Source organism: Typopeltis vanoorti, chromosome 16 (genome assembly GCF_054136105.1).
Source record: "Typopeltis vanoorti isolate ZY-2024b chromosome 16, IOZ_Tvanoo_1.0, whole genome shotgun sequence".
Lineage (NCBI taxonomy): Eukaryota > Metazoa > Arthropoda > Arachnida > Uropygi > Thelyphonidae > Typopeltis > Typopeltis vanoorti.
Window position 1 is genome coordinate 82,404,109 of NC_143564.1, and position 21,718 is coordinate 82,425,826.

A 21,718-nucleotide genomic window follows, 5' to 3' on the forward strand; every position below is an offset into this window, starting at 1 on the left:
CACGGTGGGATTCGAACCACAGCCTCTTGACTGGAGAGCGGACACGCTAACTACTTGGCCAGCCAGGCTGGGCAAAAACCGCTTGCCCCTGCCAGAGATCGACTAACTCGGGAATCGGTCGAAAAAAGGTTTTGAAAAATTTCCTCTAGTCGCCGACTAGATTCGAAACGAAGTCTTCCTTCGTGTGGTTAAGCGCCATGGTGTGCAAACACCACATCCACTGAGCTACACAGGCTCCTCAACCAATGGTTATGGTAGTATAACAGTGGAATGGCTATCAGCTACAAAATTCAGGCTTGCAAGAATTCGTGATATGATAGCTAGCTCACTGTGGACCACAAGTCTTCATTTGTGATATGCTAAGTTTATGTTGTAGTTGTCATGTGGGAATTGTAAGCGGTATTGCATCACAGAACCATTCCCGTTGCTCTTCTCACTTCTGCCTTTTGTAGAGATCGCGTAAGGATGACATTTTCTGTGCTGCTTCATGGTGGAACTTAGATGGTAAAGGGATATAAAGGAGGATGCGAATAACATTATTACTTTTAATTTTGATCCATCGTTTACTGAATTACAATTTTGTTTATTGAGCAATTGAACAGTATAGGTTAAAAATAAGACCTTTGATCTTGTTCGGTAATGTTAAAATGGAAGATAAATAATCACATCTGATTCTCATTATTTTTAGTTCACTGTCTAAAAGTGTGAAAGGAATTGCTGTGATAAGAAATGTGTCATCACTTTTTTGGAATGAACTTCCTTCAATGCATACTTTAAATTTCGATTATTGTATTTTTGAGTACTAACCTTGTTCGAGACAGATTTTGAGAGGTCTCTTCAATAACGCGCCACCAAACGGAAGTATTTGTTGTTTCAATGGACATTGAATAAAAAAAAATATACATATACTGGGATATAGAGTATGCAGTTAACTAACTGATCTACTATGGCGAATCCAAGGAAGTTTAGTGAGAAAATCGCCCTTCACAACCAAAAGCAAGCTGAAGAAACGGCTGCTTTTGAGCAAATCATGAGGGAAGTTATAGGTGCCACAAGGGTGAGTTCGTCTATAAATAATCCTTGATCAGTGTAGGTAGCAGCGGTTGAAATCGTTGAGTAGTGTTGATTATCAACACTGCATATAGCGAATAATCGTTTTGAGCTGCTGTCATGTTGTATGTACGATGCGTGCAAACTGAGAGGTAGCTTTTATTCTCTCCTTAATTACGTAGAGTTCGGAATTAATTAATAAATTCGATGATAGTGGAGTTGTGAATACCATCTGCAACACTGTTTTGTTCTGTCATTGATGAAGAAACATCTCCTCTGTACGTACGCTGGAAACATTTGATCATGTTTACGTTTCTCCTAAGGGATACCTGTTGTGATGAATCTTGCATATCTAGATTTCTGCATCAAATATTGCAGAAAAGAGGGGAGACTTCTGCCTTTAATCAGATGATTTAACTAATACTAAAACATGTTTTTAGTATTTTCAGCATGGCCATTAAAAAAGAAACCACAATACATCATATTTTTGTAGATATTTTCTTACGAATACTCATCATTTGACAATATTCAAGAACTGCATCTTAGTATTGTATATGAAAATATAATAAGCGTATTCCATGGAACTGAAAATAAACATCCCATGAGAGAGAAAGCAAGAGATGAATCGCGCGTGTTTCGAAACATTTAGCAGTACACTTCATTATGCTTCGATTTTAAATGTTTATATATGTAAACTATATGTGTAAAAATATATATGTAAAATGTATGTTTTATTTTGCTATTTACATTTAAATATACAAGATGTGCGCCGACACTGACAACATTTTATGGTAACAACAGAAATCTACCTGTAATGGCATATATGTAATATAGTTGTAATTTTTTTCAAAAATTTCACGGGAAGCGACGAAGTAATTTGATGTTTTTTGAACTTCGTTGTTATTTGTAGATTTGCTGAATTAAGTAGGCGCATAAGAATTTTAAGGATAGCATTCCCCTCAACCATCTTTATTATAACTGCATTCTTAAATGAAATTTCCCACAGGTAGAAGTTTGGATTTAGAATGTTGACAGATCAGTATTATTGGTCAAAATGTCAGAGAGTTCAGTAGGGATTTCTGTGAGATATTCAAAGGAATTTTGATTGTTCTGTTGTTGAGGGAAATTATTTTTTATGTACATTATTAATTACAAGGCTGATAAACTCCATCCTCTATGATCATAAGCATATCTCTTTACTCAATTTTCATGTGCTGCAAGAATTATTTTTGCAAGGCTCCCAAATAACTTTTTATGAATTATTCTTAGATAAAAGCAAACTGATTTTACAGGTGTGTTTATTTCTAATTCATACAGTTAAGGACTATTTAGGAATTTTATATAATAAAACTAGGGTGACAGTCATTTCATTTCAAATTCAAAACCCTTACATGAAATTAAGCAGAAACAGTATTTTTCATAGCTTGTATTTCTATTTGACTTTAATATGTATATAGACACTTAAAATATGAAAGAAATGATTTTCATTAATGTTTTCAGTGATGGATAGACATTCTGATTTAAAATATTTTCTGTTATCTTCTAGATGTAAAAGTAAAGTTCATACTGGTACAAATGAATGATAATTCAGTGCTGATGACAAATATATATAAAATATCTACAAATTATTTAAAAAAAAAAAAATCAAATCTGTGACAGAACATTATTAGGAACTGCATGTTAGGGAAAAAAAGTAGGAAAAGATCTAGTTCAGAATTATTAGTTTGTAAGATATATTTCAAATCCATTACTTTAGCATAGTTATTATATTTATTCAAATATTATCAGCCGTAAGTTGTGCCATATGTTTCAAACAAATGCCATGCATTAAAAAAAATGATATATTCCATGTTTTCATTTAAATATTTGTCATTTCACTGTTTTATTTATATACCTATTGAAATGGTAGTATATTTGTGGGCCTGACCAAGTGTAATGTGACTAAGTGACCAAGGTAATAGCATACCTGTTCTCCAACAAAAAGGCTGTGAGTTTCAGTGGATGTAGACATTTTGTGAATGTCAAGGTTTTAGATGAATTTCATTGACCAGTGGGAGATCATGTTGTTTTGCCTTGTTTACTGAAAATCTAAAATGGCTTCAAAAAGTTTGATCAGGGGTTCCTGTATTATTGTTATTATTTTACTGATCTCCATGGAGTCATATGACTCAACTTATCTAACTCTTATCCCACTCACTCCGCAACTTATTATGGGCGGAATTTACATAAAGAAACAAGAAAATAAAAAATTACCATTTCCCTCTTCTCTCTTTTGGATTAAAAATGTTAGACCATTAATTACTGGCATTATTATTGATTTAGAACTTACAGTTTTTTTGTAGAAGTTACTATTTTCAATAATTATTTCATCAAGGTTAGTTTCATTGATATTGATAATTGTCAAAGAAATTCCCATGTACCAGTTCGCCTGAACTTGTTGCTGAAATTATATGTAATAATTTAGAAAATCATATGAAATAATGATCTTCTACTTTTGAGATATTTGGGGTAAATCTATAAGCATTCTGGGCTGATGAAATACTTCAATTCTGTTTTTTTTTTCTCTAAATGTTTAGTTTGAGATTATGCATAAAATTTTATATTATTATGCAGCAATATTTGGTGATGAGATTATTATTATTCCTAAGAGCGACCAACTTCCAGGGAGTCAGGGACTCATCGAGGGAGGTCACATACTACATGCCCCATTTGTCATACTTATTCTTGAATTCATTCACACTGCTTGCACACACAATATTTGATGGCAATCCGTTCCAGTCATGCACCATTCTATGAGAGAAAAATGTAGATCTCACTCCTTTTTTGACAGCGTTAATTCTCAGCTTCCAAGGATGCCCTCTCATCCTTTCCCCACCTTCTATAAAATGAAAAATTCCATCAACTAAAATCCTGTGTGACCTTTTCAGAAGTTGGTAAGTCTCACTCACATTATTCTTCTTTTTCCTGTTTGCTATTGTCTGCAGTCTAAATATTCTCAGTATCTTCATAATCACTATTTCTCAATTATTATATCATTAACACTCTCTCTATTGTATCAGAATCACAACAGAAACCAGGAGACCAGATCTGTGCACAATGGTCCAAGTGAGGTCTTACCAAGGTCTTATAAAGAGTCAAAATGACATACTTATCTTTATATGTCAAAGTTCATCTCAATTATCCTCAAGTTGTATTTGCAATCTTTGCTACATGGCCCTTGAACTTCAACTTATAGCAATCCCACCAATATAATACAATATTGGATACCTAATCACACCAAAGTGCATGACTTACTTTGGCGTGATTAGGTATCCATTTACTGACACTGAACTGACATCCATTTTCCCATGCCTACAATTCCAGCCTATTCTAATCATTCTGCAAGTACTGGATATCACCCACATTCTTGATTATCCTATCCATCATCAGCAAATAACTGTAAACACCTGTCAAATCCTTTCCATTGTCATTAATGTACAGATTGAATAACAGTGGACAAAGGACTGATCTTTGTGGTACACCACTAGTTACCCTTAAATTTTGCAGACTCATATCCCCCATATACCACTTTTTGATATCTGTCAGTTAAGCATCCTCTTATTCACACTAATATTTTATAATACAATCCCATCTTCTTCATTTTATGTAATAGTTTTCCATGCTGTATTCTGTCAAAAGCCTTAGCAAAATCCAAAAGTTTCATGGTGTATGTATCCATTTCCCTTGTCTAGCCCAATGATAACATGTTTAGAGAATATGAACCAAGTTGTAAAACATGACTTTCCTTTATAAACTCATGCTGTTCATTGCAAAGTAGAGATTCTCTGTCAATCCATTTCTTAATGCAAGCCCTAACCAACTTTTCCAAAATCTTCACCTCCCTCCTGAGATACTGACTGGTCAGTAGTTGGATACATTGGTCTTTGCACCACCCTTGTGCAGTGGAATTATCATGCATTCTTTCCACTCCTGCAGAATCTTCCCAGTTCTGAGACTCAGTTTATATAGCTTGGTCAAAGGAATAGCCAGTTCAGTTGAAAACTCTTTTAGCATTTGTGCTGATATTCCATCAGTTCCTATCGCTGAATTCTTATTCAGTTTGTGCAACAGCTTTAATACCTCCTCCTCGCACACCTGAGTTTCTTGATCCAGTGAAGAGGTAGCATAGAACCTTTTGGCATTAGTTTAGTCCTACAACTCTTGTATAGATTACCAAATGTCCTCTCATTATTCCACAAACTATAACTATCCACAGTATGCCTCTTCAGAAATTTTACCAGAAGGATATCAAGAAAAATACTCAGTAGTCATGATACCAATAAGTCTCCTGGTCCTGGTGGTTCACCAGAACTTATACCTGTATATTGTACTATCTCTTCAGGCTGTCATTCTCATCTGGTATCTGTCCTGCATTTTGAAAGCAAGCTTTTATTCAGCCAGTTTCAAAAAAAAAAAAAAAAAAAAAGTTAACCATCATACTTTTGTCCTATTTCTTTAACTGCTCTCAAACATAATGGAAAAGGTCATCAACAGGCAACTGCTTCACTACTTAGAGACACCTGCCAATTACTAGTGATCATCAATATGAATTGTCATTCTCATTTCACAACAGATCTCCTAGCCAACCTCACCCACCTTTGCACACAAGCCTTGGAAAAGTTTGGAGAAACTCAAATGGTGGTTCTTGATATTTCCAAGTCATTTGATTGAATCTGGCATCATGGCTGTATTACCTAGCTACTATCTTATGATATTCCTTCTTCCCTTTGTGAATGGATTGACAACTTTCTTGCTAGTCGTTCATTGTGGGTAATGGTGGATGATTATTTTCATCAGATTTTTCAATCAGCGCTGGTGTGCCTCAGTGCTCTTATGATTTCACCTACCCTCTTTCTTCTATATATCAGTGATCTTCTCTCTTTGTCATCCAATCCTATTCACAGCTCTGTTGATGACTCTTTACTCCTCTTTCTCATTTTCCAAACTTTGTAGTGTTCAGGTGATTCATGTTTAAGGAATACTTTAAACATTTACCTCCTTATCATTCTCAGTTGGTGATGAGGATAGCATGGTGAATTTTAATGGTACCAAAACACATTTCTGTCTCATTTCCTGGAAAAGAGATCATGCTTCACTCTCTCCCTCACTTTTGACCTCATTTTGCTCTCCAACCAGAATCGTTTTCTCTTCTTGGGTTGACCTTCACATCTAGCCTGTCATGGCACAAGCACATCAGATCCATATCCTCTTCTGCTTTCAAAAAGCTTGGTATTCTTTTTTGTTCTTGACAATCCTTCTCTCCTGCTCAATTCCTGATACTATAAAGTTCCAATCCACCTGACCCTAGAATATTGTTTCCATATTTTGGCTGGCGCACCTAGGACCTCCCTCAGAATACTTGACTGTATTCAGAAGAAATCAATCTGCTTAATTGATGGCACCACTCTCACTGATTCTCTCCAATCACTTACCCATAGATGCACTGTTGTCAATGGAATAAATAATTACTTTCATCAAAAAACACATTTCATCCTGATTACATAGAACTTTTTTAGGTGTAAAAACAATAATTAGTAGACAAACAGTAAATTAACAAGGTGACAATCACCATAGAGCTATTTCATATTCCAGTGATGCAATGTTGCATTGTTGTGCATGCCTATGCATTCATTTATATGTGTTTGACTAGCTTTGTCTAGTCTCACTGCCAAGGCATCTTGTGGGTCAGCCTGAAGTGAGGACATATGATGAAAAAGCCAAGGGCTCAATTCATTGGTATTCTGTATCTCTGATGTGTTCTTCAACTTGTTACTTAATAGATTTTTTTGTCTGTCCATTCACACCATATTCAGTAAACATTTAGATCTTTTAGTGGACCATGTTGAGGTTTTACAGATTGGAGTAGTGATCTCATCATGATAAAGATGGTGAATACTTTTTTGAATTATATATACATACATAAAAACCTTGCAAACCTTGCCTTATCACAAAAGTCAGGATATCATTCAATTAGCAGCCTGGAAAAATGAGAGGTGGCATGTTCATTTACTTTTCTTAGATAAGACTTGATGCAATCAGAATGAAAAAATGTTTTCAGTTGTTTTTTGCACACAAATTGCTTTACTTTTGATTTCCCCTTAATATATTAATATCGTGATGAACCCCTTTGATATGATCAAACCAGTGCACTTTTATTATGCCATAGAGTTGATATTGATCATTCTGTGAATCACATCCATGAAATATCACAACTTTGTGGTATACAAGTGCCATTTGCAGACTACCTGGTTTTCCTTTTTTTTCCCCCCCAGTCATTTTCAACTGTAGGTGACTTTCTAGGCGTTGCCCACAAAGTATTCCTGATGAGATTTTTACAGGGTAGTTCACCATTGCTTTCCCCAACCTTCCAAGTTTTATCTGGACTCAGGACTGGCATATGGCTGGGATGTATTCATGACTGTAATCCATATGTGTTCACAGGGCCAGTTTGCCTGTTCTGGGGAACAAAAAACCCAAGTTTCTGGGTGAACCTCTCCCACCTACATATGAAACCACTAACTCACCTTTAGTCAAAAGAGACCAGATAAAGGTTCCTCACATCACTGATGGGAGTCAAACCCAGGTCTTTCCTAACAAAGGGCTTCGTCTATACTTACTGAGCTACGGAGGCTCTCTGCAGACTAAGGATTAAGTAATTTATAAAATCTGCTCTAAAAACTACATGGGAAACATTTTCAAACCATAACTTCCAATAAGCAGAATTGTTGTCTTGTGTCACACCAAGTCATAAAATTTTTCTCTTGGGTAAAGATATTCACAAATATCCATGCTCACAAATGTTCTGTTTTATTAACACATCATCAAATTCCTGCCATGTACCTTCAAGGGGTGTACAGGATATGATATTACTACATGAAAAATTTATATCATTACTAACGTCCTATCTATAATTTTCCTCCAAATCAGTCTGTTACTTGTCAAGACTCCAACATTATCAGATCCTATATTTCTATTGTCTAAGGCATTTTGTACCATATCAATCCACCTATATCTTAGTCTTCCTATGGGTTGTTTTGCTGCCAATCTGGCAGAGAACACTTGCTTTGCTAATCTTTCTTCGCCCATTCTGTTTAAGTGACCATACCACCTGAGATTAGCCCTGCTAATGTTTTCCTGGATGCTGACAATGTCAAAGTTCTTTTCTAATATTCTCGTTTTTTAATATGATATTGCCATTGATGCCATCTGTTCATGCCTCTAATCTTTCTCAGGACTCTGCAGTCTCTAGTCTTTGGTCAAGTGTTTTCCTTCTGACCCAGCTCTCAGATCCATAAGTTAAAACTGGTTTGAACACTGTCTTGTATACAGTTAATTTAGTGTTCTGACTAATTTCTCTCTTATTCCTTATGAATTTATTCAATTGACTTCCTATCATACCAGCTTTGTTGATTCTGTTGTCTATTTCCATATTTAATTTACCATCTTCACTAAAAATCATGCCTAAGTAGCTGAAACGTTTTACTTGTTCCACAAGGTCTCCGTTCACAACGCAGTTGACATTTTCAACGATTATGCCTATTTTCATTGTCTTTGTCTTTTTATTGCTGACCTTCATACCATATCTTTTACAACAGTTATTCAATTTAGTCAGGGAATCTTGCATACTTGTTGCAGATTTATTTAGAAGTATAACATCATCTCCATAAAGCAAAGAGCTGACATTAATATCTCCAATTTTGATATCATGTTTAATACCACTTTCCTTCATAATGTGATCCATAAAGATAATGAATAACAGAGCAGATAATGTACATCCTTGTCTCACACCAGATTTAACATTAAACCATCTTCCTGTACTTCCTTCAATTCTAACTGCTGACTTACAACTCAAATAAAGACTAAGTATTGCTTGATATAATGTCCCATTGACACCATATAACTGTAGCGTATTGAATAGCCTCTCTCTCTTGGCACCTTGTCATATGCCTTTTCCAGATCGACAAAACTTAAACACAGATCTTTGTTATATTCCCATGGTTTCATTTTTTTATTTTATTAACACTGTATCAGTAAATCAAAATATGCAATTTTGACAAAGAAAATCTTTTTTTTTTTTTTTAAATTAATGTCATCACACTTTCACTAAACAAGGCACAACAATTCCTCAGTTATTCAACTATAGCAAGAAATAAGGAATATAGGTGAAAAAGGTGTGGAAGTGTTATGGCAAATTATTAATGGAATTTATGAGGCTCAAGAATTACCAGAGGAGTTTAGAAGAACAATTTTTATTCCCATTCCAAAAAAGATAGGAGTTTTGGACTGTAACAATTTTAGAACAATAAGTCTTATAACTCACACACAGCAAAAATTCTGGCACAAATAATTTTGGAGAGAATTAAGAGTAAAATAGAAAAAGAAATGAATGAGGATCATTTTGGATTCTGAACCAACAGAGGAACTAGAGAGGCTATAACTTGTCTAAGAATTATTGGGAAGAAAATACTAAACCATGGTGGAAAGTTGTTTTTGGGATTTCTAGAATTTGAAAAGGCATTTGATACAGTGAAACAAAAAGGCTTTTTGACATTCTAGAAAATATTGATATTAACTCTTATGACTTGGAAATTTTAAAGAGATTATATTGGACACAAACAGCATCATTATGTGTTAATGGAGAGGAAACAGGAGAATTCCCAGTGGAGAGAGGAGTTAGACAAGGATGCAAGTTATCGCCATTATTGTTTAACTTTTATATTGAAGAAATGCTCAGAAAGGCACTTGAGGATATAGAATTAAGATATGCGGATGATGTAGCGGTGATGGCAGAAAGTGAAAATGGATTACAAAAAATTCTTCAAAGAATTGAAAACTCCTGTAAAGAGTACGGACTAAGGATTAACACAAAGAAGACCAAGATAATGATAATGGGCAGAAAAATAGGAGATAATGTAAAGATAAGATGTGGAGGAAAGATTTTAGAAGAAGTGGAAAGATTTCAATATTTAGGTAGCTGGATCTCAGAGAAAGGAACTTCAGAGTTGGACATTAGAAATAGAATAGGCAAAGCTAAATCGGCATTTATGGAAATGAAGAGAATGTTAATAAACAAGAATATTAAAATAGGTGTTAAAGTTGGAATAGTTAATGCAACAGTTTGGAGTATTGCAAGTTATGGAAGTGAGTCATGGACACTCAGAAAGAGAGATATGGAAAGAATTAATGCATTGGAAATGTGGTGTTATAGAAAGATGGAAAAGATTAGCTATACAGAGAGAATATTAAATTAAGAAGTTTTAAGAAGAGTTGGGATGGAAAGAACACTGCTCAAGAATATTATGCAAAGAAAGACCAGATTTGCAGGACATCTTCTGAGAGGTTCTTCAGGACACCTGACAAGAACTATATTACAAGGGAAAGTTGAGGGAAAGAGAAGACATGGAAGACCAACTAGAGAGTAGTTCAATGACATCGTGGAATGGGCTGGTTTAAGATTGATGGAGGTGACAGACCGATAAAAATGGAGAAGAGCTGCTCATCTGCTGCAACCCTCTTGCTAGAGGATGCTACCGATGACGACGAAGGTTTGGATAATTGAGAGACCACTGTAAATCAGAATTTGTTTAAATTTTTTGAAATGTTTAGTTTTTGAATACAATTTACATTTTTCAAAAAAGGGAAACTTTTTTTGAACAGGTGTAAAAAAAATGGTTTCTTTTATTAATTATGAAAAAAATTAAGTTTTTATAAAAGTTTCTACTGAATTAATAAAACACATATGTCATTAATATATGTCACATCATAATTACAACAGCCAAAAGTTTTCTGAAGATTTTCACAGTTATTTTGACTGGCGTTTCTTTTTGTATTGAGGCATCTGTATTGAGCCAGCACGTAGAGATGCCAAGGTGTTTGTCTGGTGCCAGTGATCTCAGACAAGCTTCATATTGTAGTCCTGAAGTTCCATTTTTGGTCTCTTGATTAGGGCACTTGGCTTATATAATCCTTAGCCTACCCACAGTATTAATGTAGAATATGTTTAAAGCTTTAATGAATGCAATTCACATATGGGATTGGAATGGCTATGATGATACTAGATAATCCTAACCATTCTCCAGCACTCTTGATCTTTTCCTCACCACTAGTTCTTTTAGGTGTACTGGGATGTTGTTTGATCTCTGGGCATTTCAGGCCACAGTCTAGTGTGGATTTCTTCTGTGGATCAGCTTTCTGGTAGATTATTGATAATGAAAAATATTTTCCTAGGCACAAAAATAAAAATACTTTATTCTTGTAGTAAATCAGTTCTTTTATATTGATGTGAACTATTGTTCGTTTTAAAGGAAATACAAAGAAGGTACAAAATTCATTAACAAATATCCATGAATATTGTGGCCTCAAATCATGTCTGAAGATCTTTTGGAAAAGAATACATCAGTAAAAAGTTAACCTGGAAATCAGAAAATTACATTTCAGGTAGATTGGAAAGAACATGAAAACATCTGTCATTGAGCTCTAGAACAGAATCCACAAGGAAAAAGAAAGCCTGGCCATCCTAAAAATGCATGGAGTCGATGGACTTTTAATGGAATGTGAAAAGAGTTGCTGAACTAAGACAAATGGTGATAATGAAGAGATGGAAAGCATTCACAAATCCCAGTGTTCCTGATGGAAATTGGGAACAACAAAGACTGGATCAGTATCCACTTAGCTACTATCATCGACACGTTGTGAGGCATTAAAAACAAGCCAAGTGGATGCTTATAATACCCGATTAATAAGAGGTTTGGGATTTCTGTGCTTAATTTCATCAGTTGAATTATTTTCAATATTCTGATCAAAACGTTTTCATTGAATACATCATTGAACCAATTGTTATGAGTAGAGAAAGACATATTCCACTTTTAATCTTTCATCTCTTATTTAAGCCAGCATTTAAGAAGTGTGCCGAGGCTGTACAGGAGTTTATCAAGCATATCACAGTTAGCTCTCATTGAAATCTCCATCTTCCATTTCTGCTTTTACTCATATTGTTGCAAGCATATTATCAAGACAATCAGAAATGATATTGAACAGACTTAGAGCAGAAAATGTGCATCATTTTGTTCAGGTTGATTAATTTCTTATCTATCACCTCTTTAGTTCTGCTGCTTGCCTTTTCTATAAATATATCCATGTTACAGACAAAAACACTGTTGGTGGTGTGTTGGGTGGCAGATGGCATTGATGGTAGTTGTGTGTAGTAAGAGAATTAAGTAGTAGTAGTAGTGGAGATGGATGTGTGTAGTGGAATGGAGTGCCCTCCCACAATGAGTCCTTGGAGGTGTCACATAATAATAGTAATAATAAAAAAAAAACAAAATTGGCATTGGCAATTCTCACCACAACTGCTTCTATCTGTTAATACATGAACTTTGGTTATAAAACACTCTTCTATGCTCACAGAACAAATACTTCATTCATTTCACCACGTTTTATGTGTTTCCTTCATAATGTTGACAAATTTCTTTTTCCTGCTCAGTTATCTATCCATCCAGGTTACTAATGTACTAGAAGATTAAACAGTCTTTCATTTGTGATTACTTTTTAAAAAAAAAACATAAAAGAAAAAAATGTATTCCTAAAAGTATGAATTTCACTTCAAAGGATATTTTCTGCAAATTATTGGTATACCAAAATGACTAGCACACTATTTTCCAAAAATTGTGTTAAGATTACTGAAAAATCCAACTACACAAAGTTGTATCTGAATTTTACAAGTGCAACATATATGAGAAACATGTATTTATTTAAGTGCATATGTGTATGCATATTTTTGTGTATTGTATACATTTTAATGTGGTGTTTTATGCAGTTGAACCCAGTTTATGCAGTGTGTCCATATATTAGTGGGTGTGTATTTGTGTGCTTGTGTTATGTACTTGGTCTGTATTTTGTTTGTGTACATTGATGTCAGTATTTGTTCTGTGCATGTAGTTTTTATTTTTGTGCTGTGTGTTTGTGTATTTCTACTTTGTGCATGTGTGTATTTTAGTGTGTTGTATAATCTGTATATATGTATGTCAATATTTATATTCCCTGTATGTGTGTGTGTTGTTATGTGCCATATTCATTTCTGTGTGTGGCGTTGGTATACACGTGTGTTTGTATTTTTGTGGGTTGTTTGTGTGTGTATTTTTGTGTATGCATGTTTTTTTTATATGGCTCCCACCCACAAAAGGTTATATGCAAACCTATAGTACATTTGTACCTTGGGTGGCCTAAGGAATTTTTTAAAATCAATTTTATACATATATTTGTATTTCTAGACCATGAATGCATCATGGTCTAGAAATCCTGTTCTAGAGACCAAACATGGAACTTTTTCAACCACTTCATGCCTCCAATGAGTGGAGGTGGTGGTCTCACACTGGGCAATGAAATTCATCTCCCATCGAAATGACAATCACAAACATCAATGCCCATGACAGGATTCGAACCCACAGCCTGTTGGTTGGAGAGCAGATATGCTAACTCGGCCATCTGTAAGCTGTGTGTGTGTGTGTGTGTGTGTGTGTGTGTGTGTGTGTGTTGTGTGTGCATGTGTATTTTTGCCATACTGTCAGAAATCTCTGACATTATGGTAAAATATGGTATACCTTATATTCAGAATATCTAGTGTTATTATTTTATTTTTTTTTTTTGTGGAGCAGCATTCACAGTTACTTTTGTCCTGTTCTTATCTAGCATTATAGGAATGCAAAGTGGGATGATATCGATGTTTTCTGTGTGCTGTGTTCAGCTAGGTTGAACTTCTGTTTAAAGTCTTTTGATTCAAATAGTCGCATCAAATGCAGCGCACTGAATGCATCATTAAAACGTTTCTTATAGCATGGAATTATTCACTTTATCATTTGAAATTCTCATGCATTATCTAATCCTCAGTTCCCCAAAAAGTGCCAGGACTATTTACTAAAATAATCAAGTAGAAGAATTATCAATATATCATCTACAACTAATTTTAAAAGCTAAAAGAAAAACTTGCATTATTTCCAAATGTTAGTTATGTTCTATGGTTACTTTCCTGTTGTAACCTTTTTCAACTCTGCTTCCACTTCTTTGCATGTGGATGGTTGGTTCTCTCTATTTTATGATTTTAAAATATGGTAATGTGATATTGTTATTTGTAATTGTTAAAGTTAAAAACAAAAATAAATTTAACTGGAAATTTTTAAGTGACTAGCAGTCTACTCTCTAACAGGTTGTGGGTTCAAATCTCATTTAGGTGGTAGTAGATTATCATTGTCTGGTGTAAGATTACTGCTCTGTTTATTGGGGTCTGATATATGGTATAAGAAAAGTGCTACGTTTTGATATCTAGAGCAGGATTTCTGGATTATCTAACCATTAGATTACTCCCACCCACCCACAATGAAACGTGCCTATGACTGTAAAGTCCTCTCTAGGTAGTGCACCCCTATCATATTTATTTAAATTTGGTTGATTTCTGAGTGCCACCAGATTCCAAAAACAGGTTTCTTTTTTAATTATACTGTGATGCATAGTGGTTTGCTTCCAGAAGAATCTGTAAGTGATACCTACAAGACTAGCTTGACCATATTGATGATTGCAGATGTAATTTTTGTGTTTATCTAAATGGATGGCAGCTGATCTACCTGTCTGTTTGAAGTTGCCAGTTTGCAGGAACAGGGTACTTTATATAATCCAGGCACTGAGAGAGAAAGAGGAGTTAATCTTTGGTAGAATGGATAAAGGTAGCAAGTTTCTTGTGGGGCTTATAAGCTGTGTAGAGGTTGCACTTTTTTAAAGATCTGGCTATATTTCAAAGGCATTTCTGAAATCCAATGGCCATAATCTTTACAGAATTAAAAAAAATAATCTTTCCCCAATCCTTGACCATCCCTTCAGAAGGATTTGGTCAATCTGGTCTTGCAGACCATGTATTGGATACCATTTACATGATCTTCTGGAAGAAAACCACAGTAAATTTAAAAAGGAAAGACTGTTTTTGGAATCTGTAGCTGCACTCAGAAATAACTGAATTTAAACAAATACAAGTGCAAAATTTTCCCAAAATTTGGAGAACATTAATTGTTAGAGGTCCCAATTTACAAATGCCCATAGAGGGCTCACCGCCTAGATAGGACTTATAGCCACGTTTCATTTAGTATTGTGTTGTCTTTGTGTGCGTGTGTGTTACGTGTTATTTGTACTCCCTGACGATTCTTAGTGACCAAGATGGAAATATTGGAGGCATTAAAAATAGGTTTTAATCCTTTCTTAGCACTATCACTACTACACTAAACCCCTCCAACATAATGTCCTCACAGCACTTATGCCTTAATATAAGTCTACAAAGTTTTGTAATATTTTGGCAACTTATTCTCAGATAACATGGTTCATGTAGAATGGAAAATTTTTCTTTCTTTTGTTGCAATGGTTGGAGATGGTAAATAATTATGTATAATAATAATATAATAATTTCAGGATACTTTTGGAAAATATCTATTTTATATTTAATCAGAATTTGTTTAATGTGCTGTGCATTTAGCAGATATTGGCTCTTCTTAATAAGTTTTTGTTACCATGGTTTTGTGAAGGTTAATGTGCTGATTTTTTTCCTAATATCTGCTTGTGAATACAGTCATCCCTCGACTTGTGTCTGTTCAAAGATACGCCCATGATCCCATAAGGAAATAAATAACATTTTTGACTATACTTTTGAACAAGGCACAAACAAGTGTAAAGTAAAAAGGTTTCTATTTAGCAACACTGCATCATGCACAGTGGCAGCAGCGCATTCACCAGCAACCTCCCTTGGCATTCTTCATGTGTCTTCAACGGTTCCTCTGTTGATTTTGTGTTTGAGAAATAGGTTGTGTATTTATCGTTAAATATTTTGCGATGTTTTTTCAACATGGCCAATCAAAAACCTAGTGAAGAATCACAGAAAAAGAGGTGAGCAATTGATCTTGAAATGAAATTGCAAGTTATAAAGCAACATGAAGCTGGTAAGCCTGTCAATGTGATTGCACATTACTTCGGATGGTCTCATTCTACAGTGACAATCATTTTGAAAAATAAGGATAAAATCATAGAGACTGTGAAAAGATCTGTTTCCATTAAATTGACGATAGTGACGAAGCAACGACAAGCCCTATCGGTGATATGGAAAAGCTACTTGCATCATGGAGAGAGGATCTGAACCAAAAACGTATATCCCTTGACATTATGGCCATAACCGCTAAGGCACTAAGTTTCTTCAACATGTTGAAGGAGAAAGCAAGGCCTGATTACAACTATGAATTCAACACTTCTTCCAGTTGGTTCATTTGAAATTCAAGCAGTGTTTTGTGCTGCATAATGTGAAAATGTGTGGTGAATCTGCAAGTGCCGATGAGAAGGCTGCCAAGGAATTTGTGGAAAAATTGAATAAAATTATTACGGTGGAAAATTATTCCACAGTATATTTTTAATATGGATAAGACCTCCTTGTTTTGGGGGGAAAAAAAAAATGCCTGAGTGGACATTCATCCACAAAAAGCTAAAATCTATGCCTGTTTCAAAGCTTTTAAAGACCACATGACTATTCTGTTAGGTTGCAATGTGGCTGAATATAAGCTGTAATCATTTGTGATATGGCACAGTGAGAATTCACGAGCCTTCATAAACATTAGGAAGCATACTCTTCCAGTTCATTATCGTAGATGACTCAAAAATTGTTTGCAGATGTCTTAATCAAACTGTTATGTGAGTGAAATGGAAAGCTATTGTGTGAAAGAAAATGTAGAGTACAAAATTTCATTAATTCTAGGATGATCATCTGTCTTACATTGATGATCTTCACCATAAGTTCAATGTCATGTTTGTCCCTCCAAACATTGCTTCATTGATCCAACTGATAGATCAGGGAGTTCTTGCAGTTTTTAAGGCTTATTAAACACTATATGGAGGACTTTTTTCACAAGCCATTTCTGCCATTGAAGGAAATGACCAGACTCATGCAATTCTGGAAAGCATTCCATCTTTATCATGCTATGAAAAATATTGCTATGGCTTGGGACGAAATGACCTCTCAATGTATTGAGGGGAATAAGACATTAAAACAGTTTATGCATGATTTTGAAAGTTCTGAAAAAAAATGAAGACCTTGAGTGAAGAAATAGCATGGCTAGCAAACAATCTGAATCTTGAAGTGAATGATGATGACATAATTTAGTTCATAAGAGTTGAATTATGTCATTCACTGTGTTGCAAAAGAGGAAGAAAGAGAAAAGAAAGAGGGGAAAAGAGAAAGAAGAGGTAGTTGAACAATTCACAGTGAAGGGTCTTGCAAATGTTCTCTGCAGTTAACAATGTTCTCAAAATGGTTGACGACATGGACCCCAATGTTGAACGCTACATGCTATTAAAAAGGAAAGTATATGATGCATTTGCTTGCTATAAACTAATTTATGATTAAACGAAGAAGAGGAATAAGCAAAGCACATTGGACATTTTCATAAAAAAAAAAAAAAAAGCAGAAGAGCTGCAGCCTGGTCCTTCACATAGGAAAGGTAATGAAGATGCGACTGTGGAGGAAGATTTGGATGATTATTCTCCTGTTTTATAATAGCAGTAACTTTTATAAGGTTTAAAAATTAAACCTTATAAAAGGTTTAATTTTTAGACAGGACGTTCCATCCAGCAGGACGTAAGTTGGTCGGAGACCGACTTGTGTCCTGCCAGATGGAACAGAATCTCAACATAAGTCAAGGGATGACTATCTGGTTAACTAGTATACTTATAAGGCAAGGCTGTCCATTGTTTGAATAAGAAAGGAAAGGCTAGCAATTATTCCTTTCATTTTTCAATATAAATGATAAAATTTACAGATAGTTGCAGTTCTAAAAAGGATTCTGAATTTCCTACATGACACGAAGAGAATGTTTTCATCGTATAATACTGTATAATGGTAAATTACCTACGTCCAGCATTATGTTGGCTGAAATATAAGCTCTTCATTGTCTCAAAAGTAATACAAATCTTATTAATCTAAAAGCAGACAGTGCTGTATTAGTGCAATCAGTATGAAAGAAACAATCAGAAAATTTTATTTCTTTTTGATAGTACAACCTACGAACTCATTGGAATTTGATCAAGACCACTCGAACAGTTTAAATGCATTGCTGGATGAAATCACAAGCTGCAATGTTCATATATTAAAGACAATTAAGAATCCATTACGGAAGAACATATTTCTACAGGTTACCCAGTTGTTGGTTCTTTTAGGAAGGGAATGACAGCTTAGTAAATTATTTTGGGTATTATATCATCTATTTCCTATTCCAAAATCAGATCACTCCAAGTTGTTTGCTGCATAATGAAATGAGACTGAAGTGAAGGAACTAAGCAAGGCTTAAATCATAAATTGTACCATTTGGTTTGTTTAATTGAGTCTCTTTGGGGTTGATGGTCTTAGGATGAGTTTTTCCCTGATATGCAGTTTTATGCATCCATGTTTGGATACATTAAACATAAAATGGATTGAGGTTAGAATAGCTTTTCAAGTTGAAGGCTCTTCAAGGAAAAGTGTTTTGCTTCTGTGAAGCAATGTGACTTTTTTTCTAGAAGATTCTGTTGCAGGTTTGCAAGTTCTGAGCAGCAGTGATGTGGTGTTGAATTTAGTGTTTGTGTTCAACAATTCTGTTGTTGGTCAAGCAGGATAGATTGCATCTGCAGGGTACTTCATAGGTACTATGCAGATCTAGGTATTGTAACTGTGATGAATGAATAAGGGATCCACCACCATCCCATATTTCCTTGGCACTTCAGAAAAATTGGCAAAAATCCTGAAAAAAAAAAAATCTGCCTCACGTGAATCTTGGAGACTCATCCTCATCTCAGTGGCAGAACACATTCAATTAAGCCCACTAGATGGTGCAGTTTAGAACTTCTAGTTTTGCTTTGTTTCTTCTCTTTAGTCTTGCTTACTCGTGCAGTGCTTGCAAGCATGTATCTTTACCTGTGCTGTTTCTGATATTGATGCCAAATTGACTTTGGTGAGAAATAGGAAACAGAAACGAAATAATTTTAGTTATTATATTTAGTTATTTCAAAGGCTTTTGATAGATTGCTGCGTGCGCGCGCGCACACACACACACACACACACACACACAAAATAACTAAATTGAAATAGATTGGATAAGAGACTAAATTAGAGTAGAATAGGTGATTGATTGGCTGTCAGGTAGATATCAGCAAGTTGTGTATAGCAGTGTTATCCCAAAAGGAAAATCACTGATGGTGTGATGCATGGGTCTGTTTTGGGACTATTATTGTTTAACTTGTTTGCTAATGTTATTGGGACATGCTTAATTGGAGATGTGCAGATGATGCAAAGTTGGGAGGAACTTTTTGGAGTAGAGCAGATGTTGTGGTGCCTAACAGAAGGATCTGAATAGATTGTGAGTGGACAAGCGAATAGAGCTGACAGTTTAATATTGCAGAGTACAAAGTCTTGAAATTTGGCAGGCAAAGATGGAGATGCAGAGTATGCAGTTAATGATGTCGTGTTGTTTAAGGAAATTGACCATAGACTAGTTAATAACTAGAAATATTTAATTATTACTTCCTATATTTTGCCAGAATTAAATCGGCATCTTCAGAGATTAATACACTGGTATCAGACACATGCACGCAGGCACATTTCAGTAAAAAAGATGGAACAGGAGAAAGACAGGATGAACCTAAAGTCCTATAATTATGCCACTTTGGCTGGGTGTTCTTGGCTGTTTGGTTGACTGTCTGCCATATTAGGATTTCACATATGAGAGGCAATTTGATACAGCCATATTTGTTTAGGTTGGGATATTTGGTAAGAACTGCAGCAGATTCAAGGAAAAGCCTCTCGAATTTAAATTTGCTTCGGTCGAGTAAAATGGCCTTTTTCCCAGTGGATTCTGTGCTCAGTATCCAGGGCATGGTCTGCTAATCCTGAGTAGCCATAGTGGTGGAAATGGATGTAATCCTGTTGCTCTGATATATGGATATTGGCTGTCCTACCTGTTTGACCATAGTATGAACGGTTGCAGCTGCAGGGTACCTGGTACACTCCAGATAAATCCAGAGGTTGTAGCTGGTCTTTGGAGGATGTTTTGGACGATCCCCTTAGACATCTCGAATGCATCGACTGCCAAGGAATTTGCAAAAGTAGAAATTCGGCACATCAAAATGTTGTGAAACCTAATAAAAAATTTACCAATGCCTCCAAGACTGCCCAAAAACAACGTTGTTAATCTGTCCAACACTATCCTCAAAACAGATGCCATCAATGCACTCAGTTGGGACCAAAACCTCATTATTGCATCCAGACATGTAGTGACTAGAGATTTCATGATCCACATCGAGTGTGGAATCTACAACCTATTCTCCAGTGAAGCTGATAGTATTAGGTTTGATGTCACCGACGTGCTATCACAGGCAAAACCTCCTGCAAGCAACCTGCACAACAAAGAATGCAAAGCCCTTGTATATCTCAGAAATAACAAAAATAAAAATAAAATAATAATAATAATCCTGAAAGTGGACAAGGGCAATACTACTGTCATTTTAAATTGCACAGATTATAATATAAAAAAAAAATGACCGCCCTTCTTAAAGACCAATCCACCCACTGCCAACTAAATTATGACCCCACCTACACACAGATGACAACCATTTATAGACTGTTAAAAATGTCACTTTCTGGCCAGAAGATGTGGCCAACAAACTAAAACCCTGCAGTAGAATTCATTGCCTGAGAGTAAGGCAAGCTTGGAAACTATGAATAAGTTTAAGGCATTCATTTTCGAAATTATGGATTTTACAACCGTGTTATAATTAACTCTTTTTATTATCCTGACGTTTCGATTTTCATATCAAGATCATCATCTAGAGCATACACAAATATACAAGACAAGCTGAGTTACATTAAAAACCATAAGCTAGAGAAACAGTGATTTGATCACATGCTATTCTACTGGCATGACCTCTAGTGGAAAAAAAAAATTATAAATTACATCAAGCTAGATTTAATTTAAAATAACATGAATAAACATTTTTTCTTTTAGATAGTTTTCTTTCAGTAACAGTGATATCCTATTTTTAATATTACAGTTGTTATTGTTATCAGGGTGAAGCTGGTCTTTCTGATCATGCCCTTGAACACCTTACATAGAATTGACTGGAAAAGCACTAGTTGTCTACATCACACCAAAACATGGTATGAATGCAAATTGAAGGAAGCCTGTGAGATCATTATCAACCACCCCAATCTGAACAAAAATGAAGGTCTAAAAATCCCATACATATGGAAGGCATATATTTGACCCACAGAAACCTTCTTCTCTAAGAACAACTATAAACAGTACTGTAGTAAATCCAGGATCCTAAATCAAAAATAACAATTGTAATACTAAAAATAGGATATCACTGTTACTGAAAGTAAACTATCTAAAAGAAAAAATGTTTATTCATGCTATCTTAAATTAAATCTAGCTTGATGTAATTTATAAATAATTTTTTTTTTTTTTTTTTTTTTCACTAAAGGTCATGCCAGTAGAATAACATGTGATCAAATCATTGTTTCTCTAGCTTACGGTTTGTAAGGTAACTCAGCTTGTCTTGTATATTTGTGTATGCTCAAGAT

General features: G+C 35.0%; 1 protein-coding gene across 5 annotated transcripts in view; it reads left to right on the forward strand.

The window, feature by feature from the left end:
• The first annotated feature begins 944 nt into the window (after window positions 1-944).
• LOC150098167 (CREB-regulated transcription coactivator 1-like) overlaps window positions 945-21,718 on the forward strand; it is a 526,148-nt gene continuing 505,374 nt past the window's right edge. For 4 of the 5 annotated variants that reach the window (XM_090405999.1, XM_090406001.1, XM_090406000.1 and 1 more), the window contains exon 1: window positions 945-1,057. In XM_090405999.1, the coding sequence (XP_090262125.1) occupies window positions 947-1,057 (111 nt within the window). In that variant the 5' untranslated portion in view covers window positions 945-946. Of the gene's footprint in view, window positions 1,058-1,757; window positions 1,842-21,718 lie in introns of those variants that run through there. The other variant, XM_090406004.1, reaches the window with a different exon arrangement.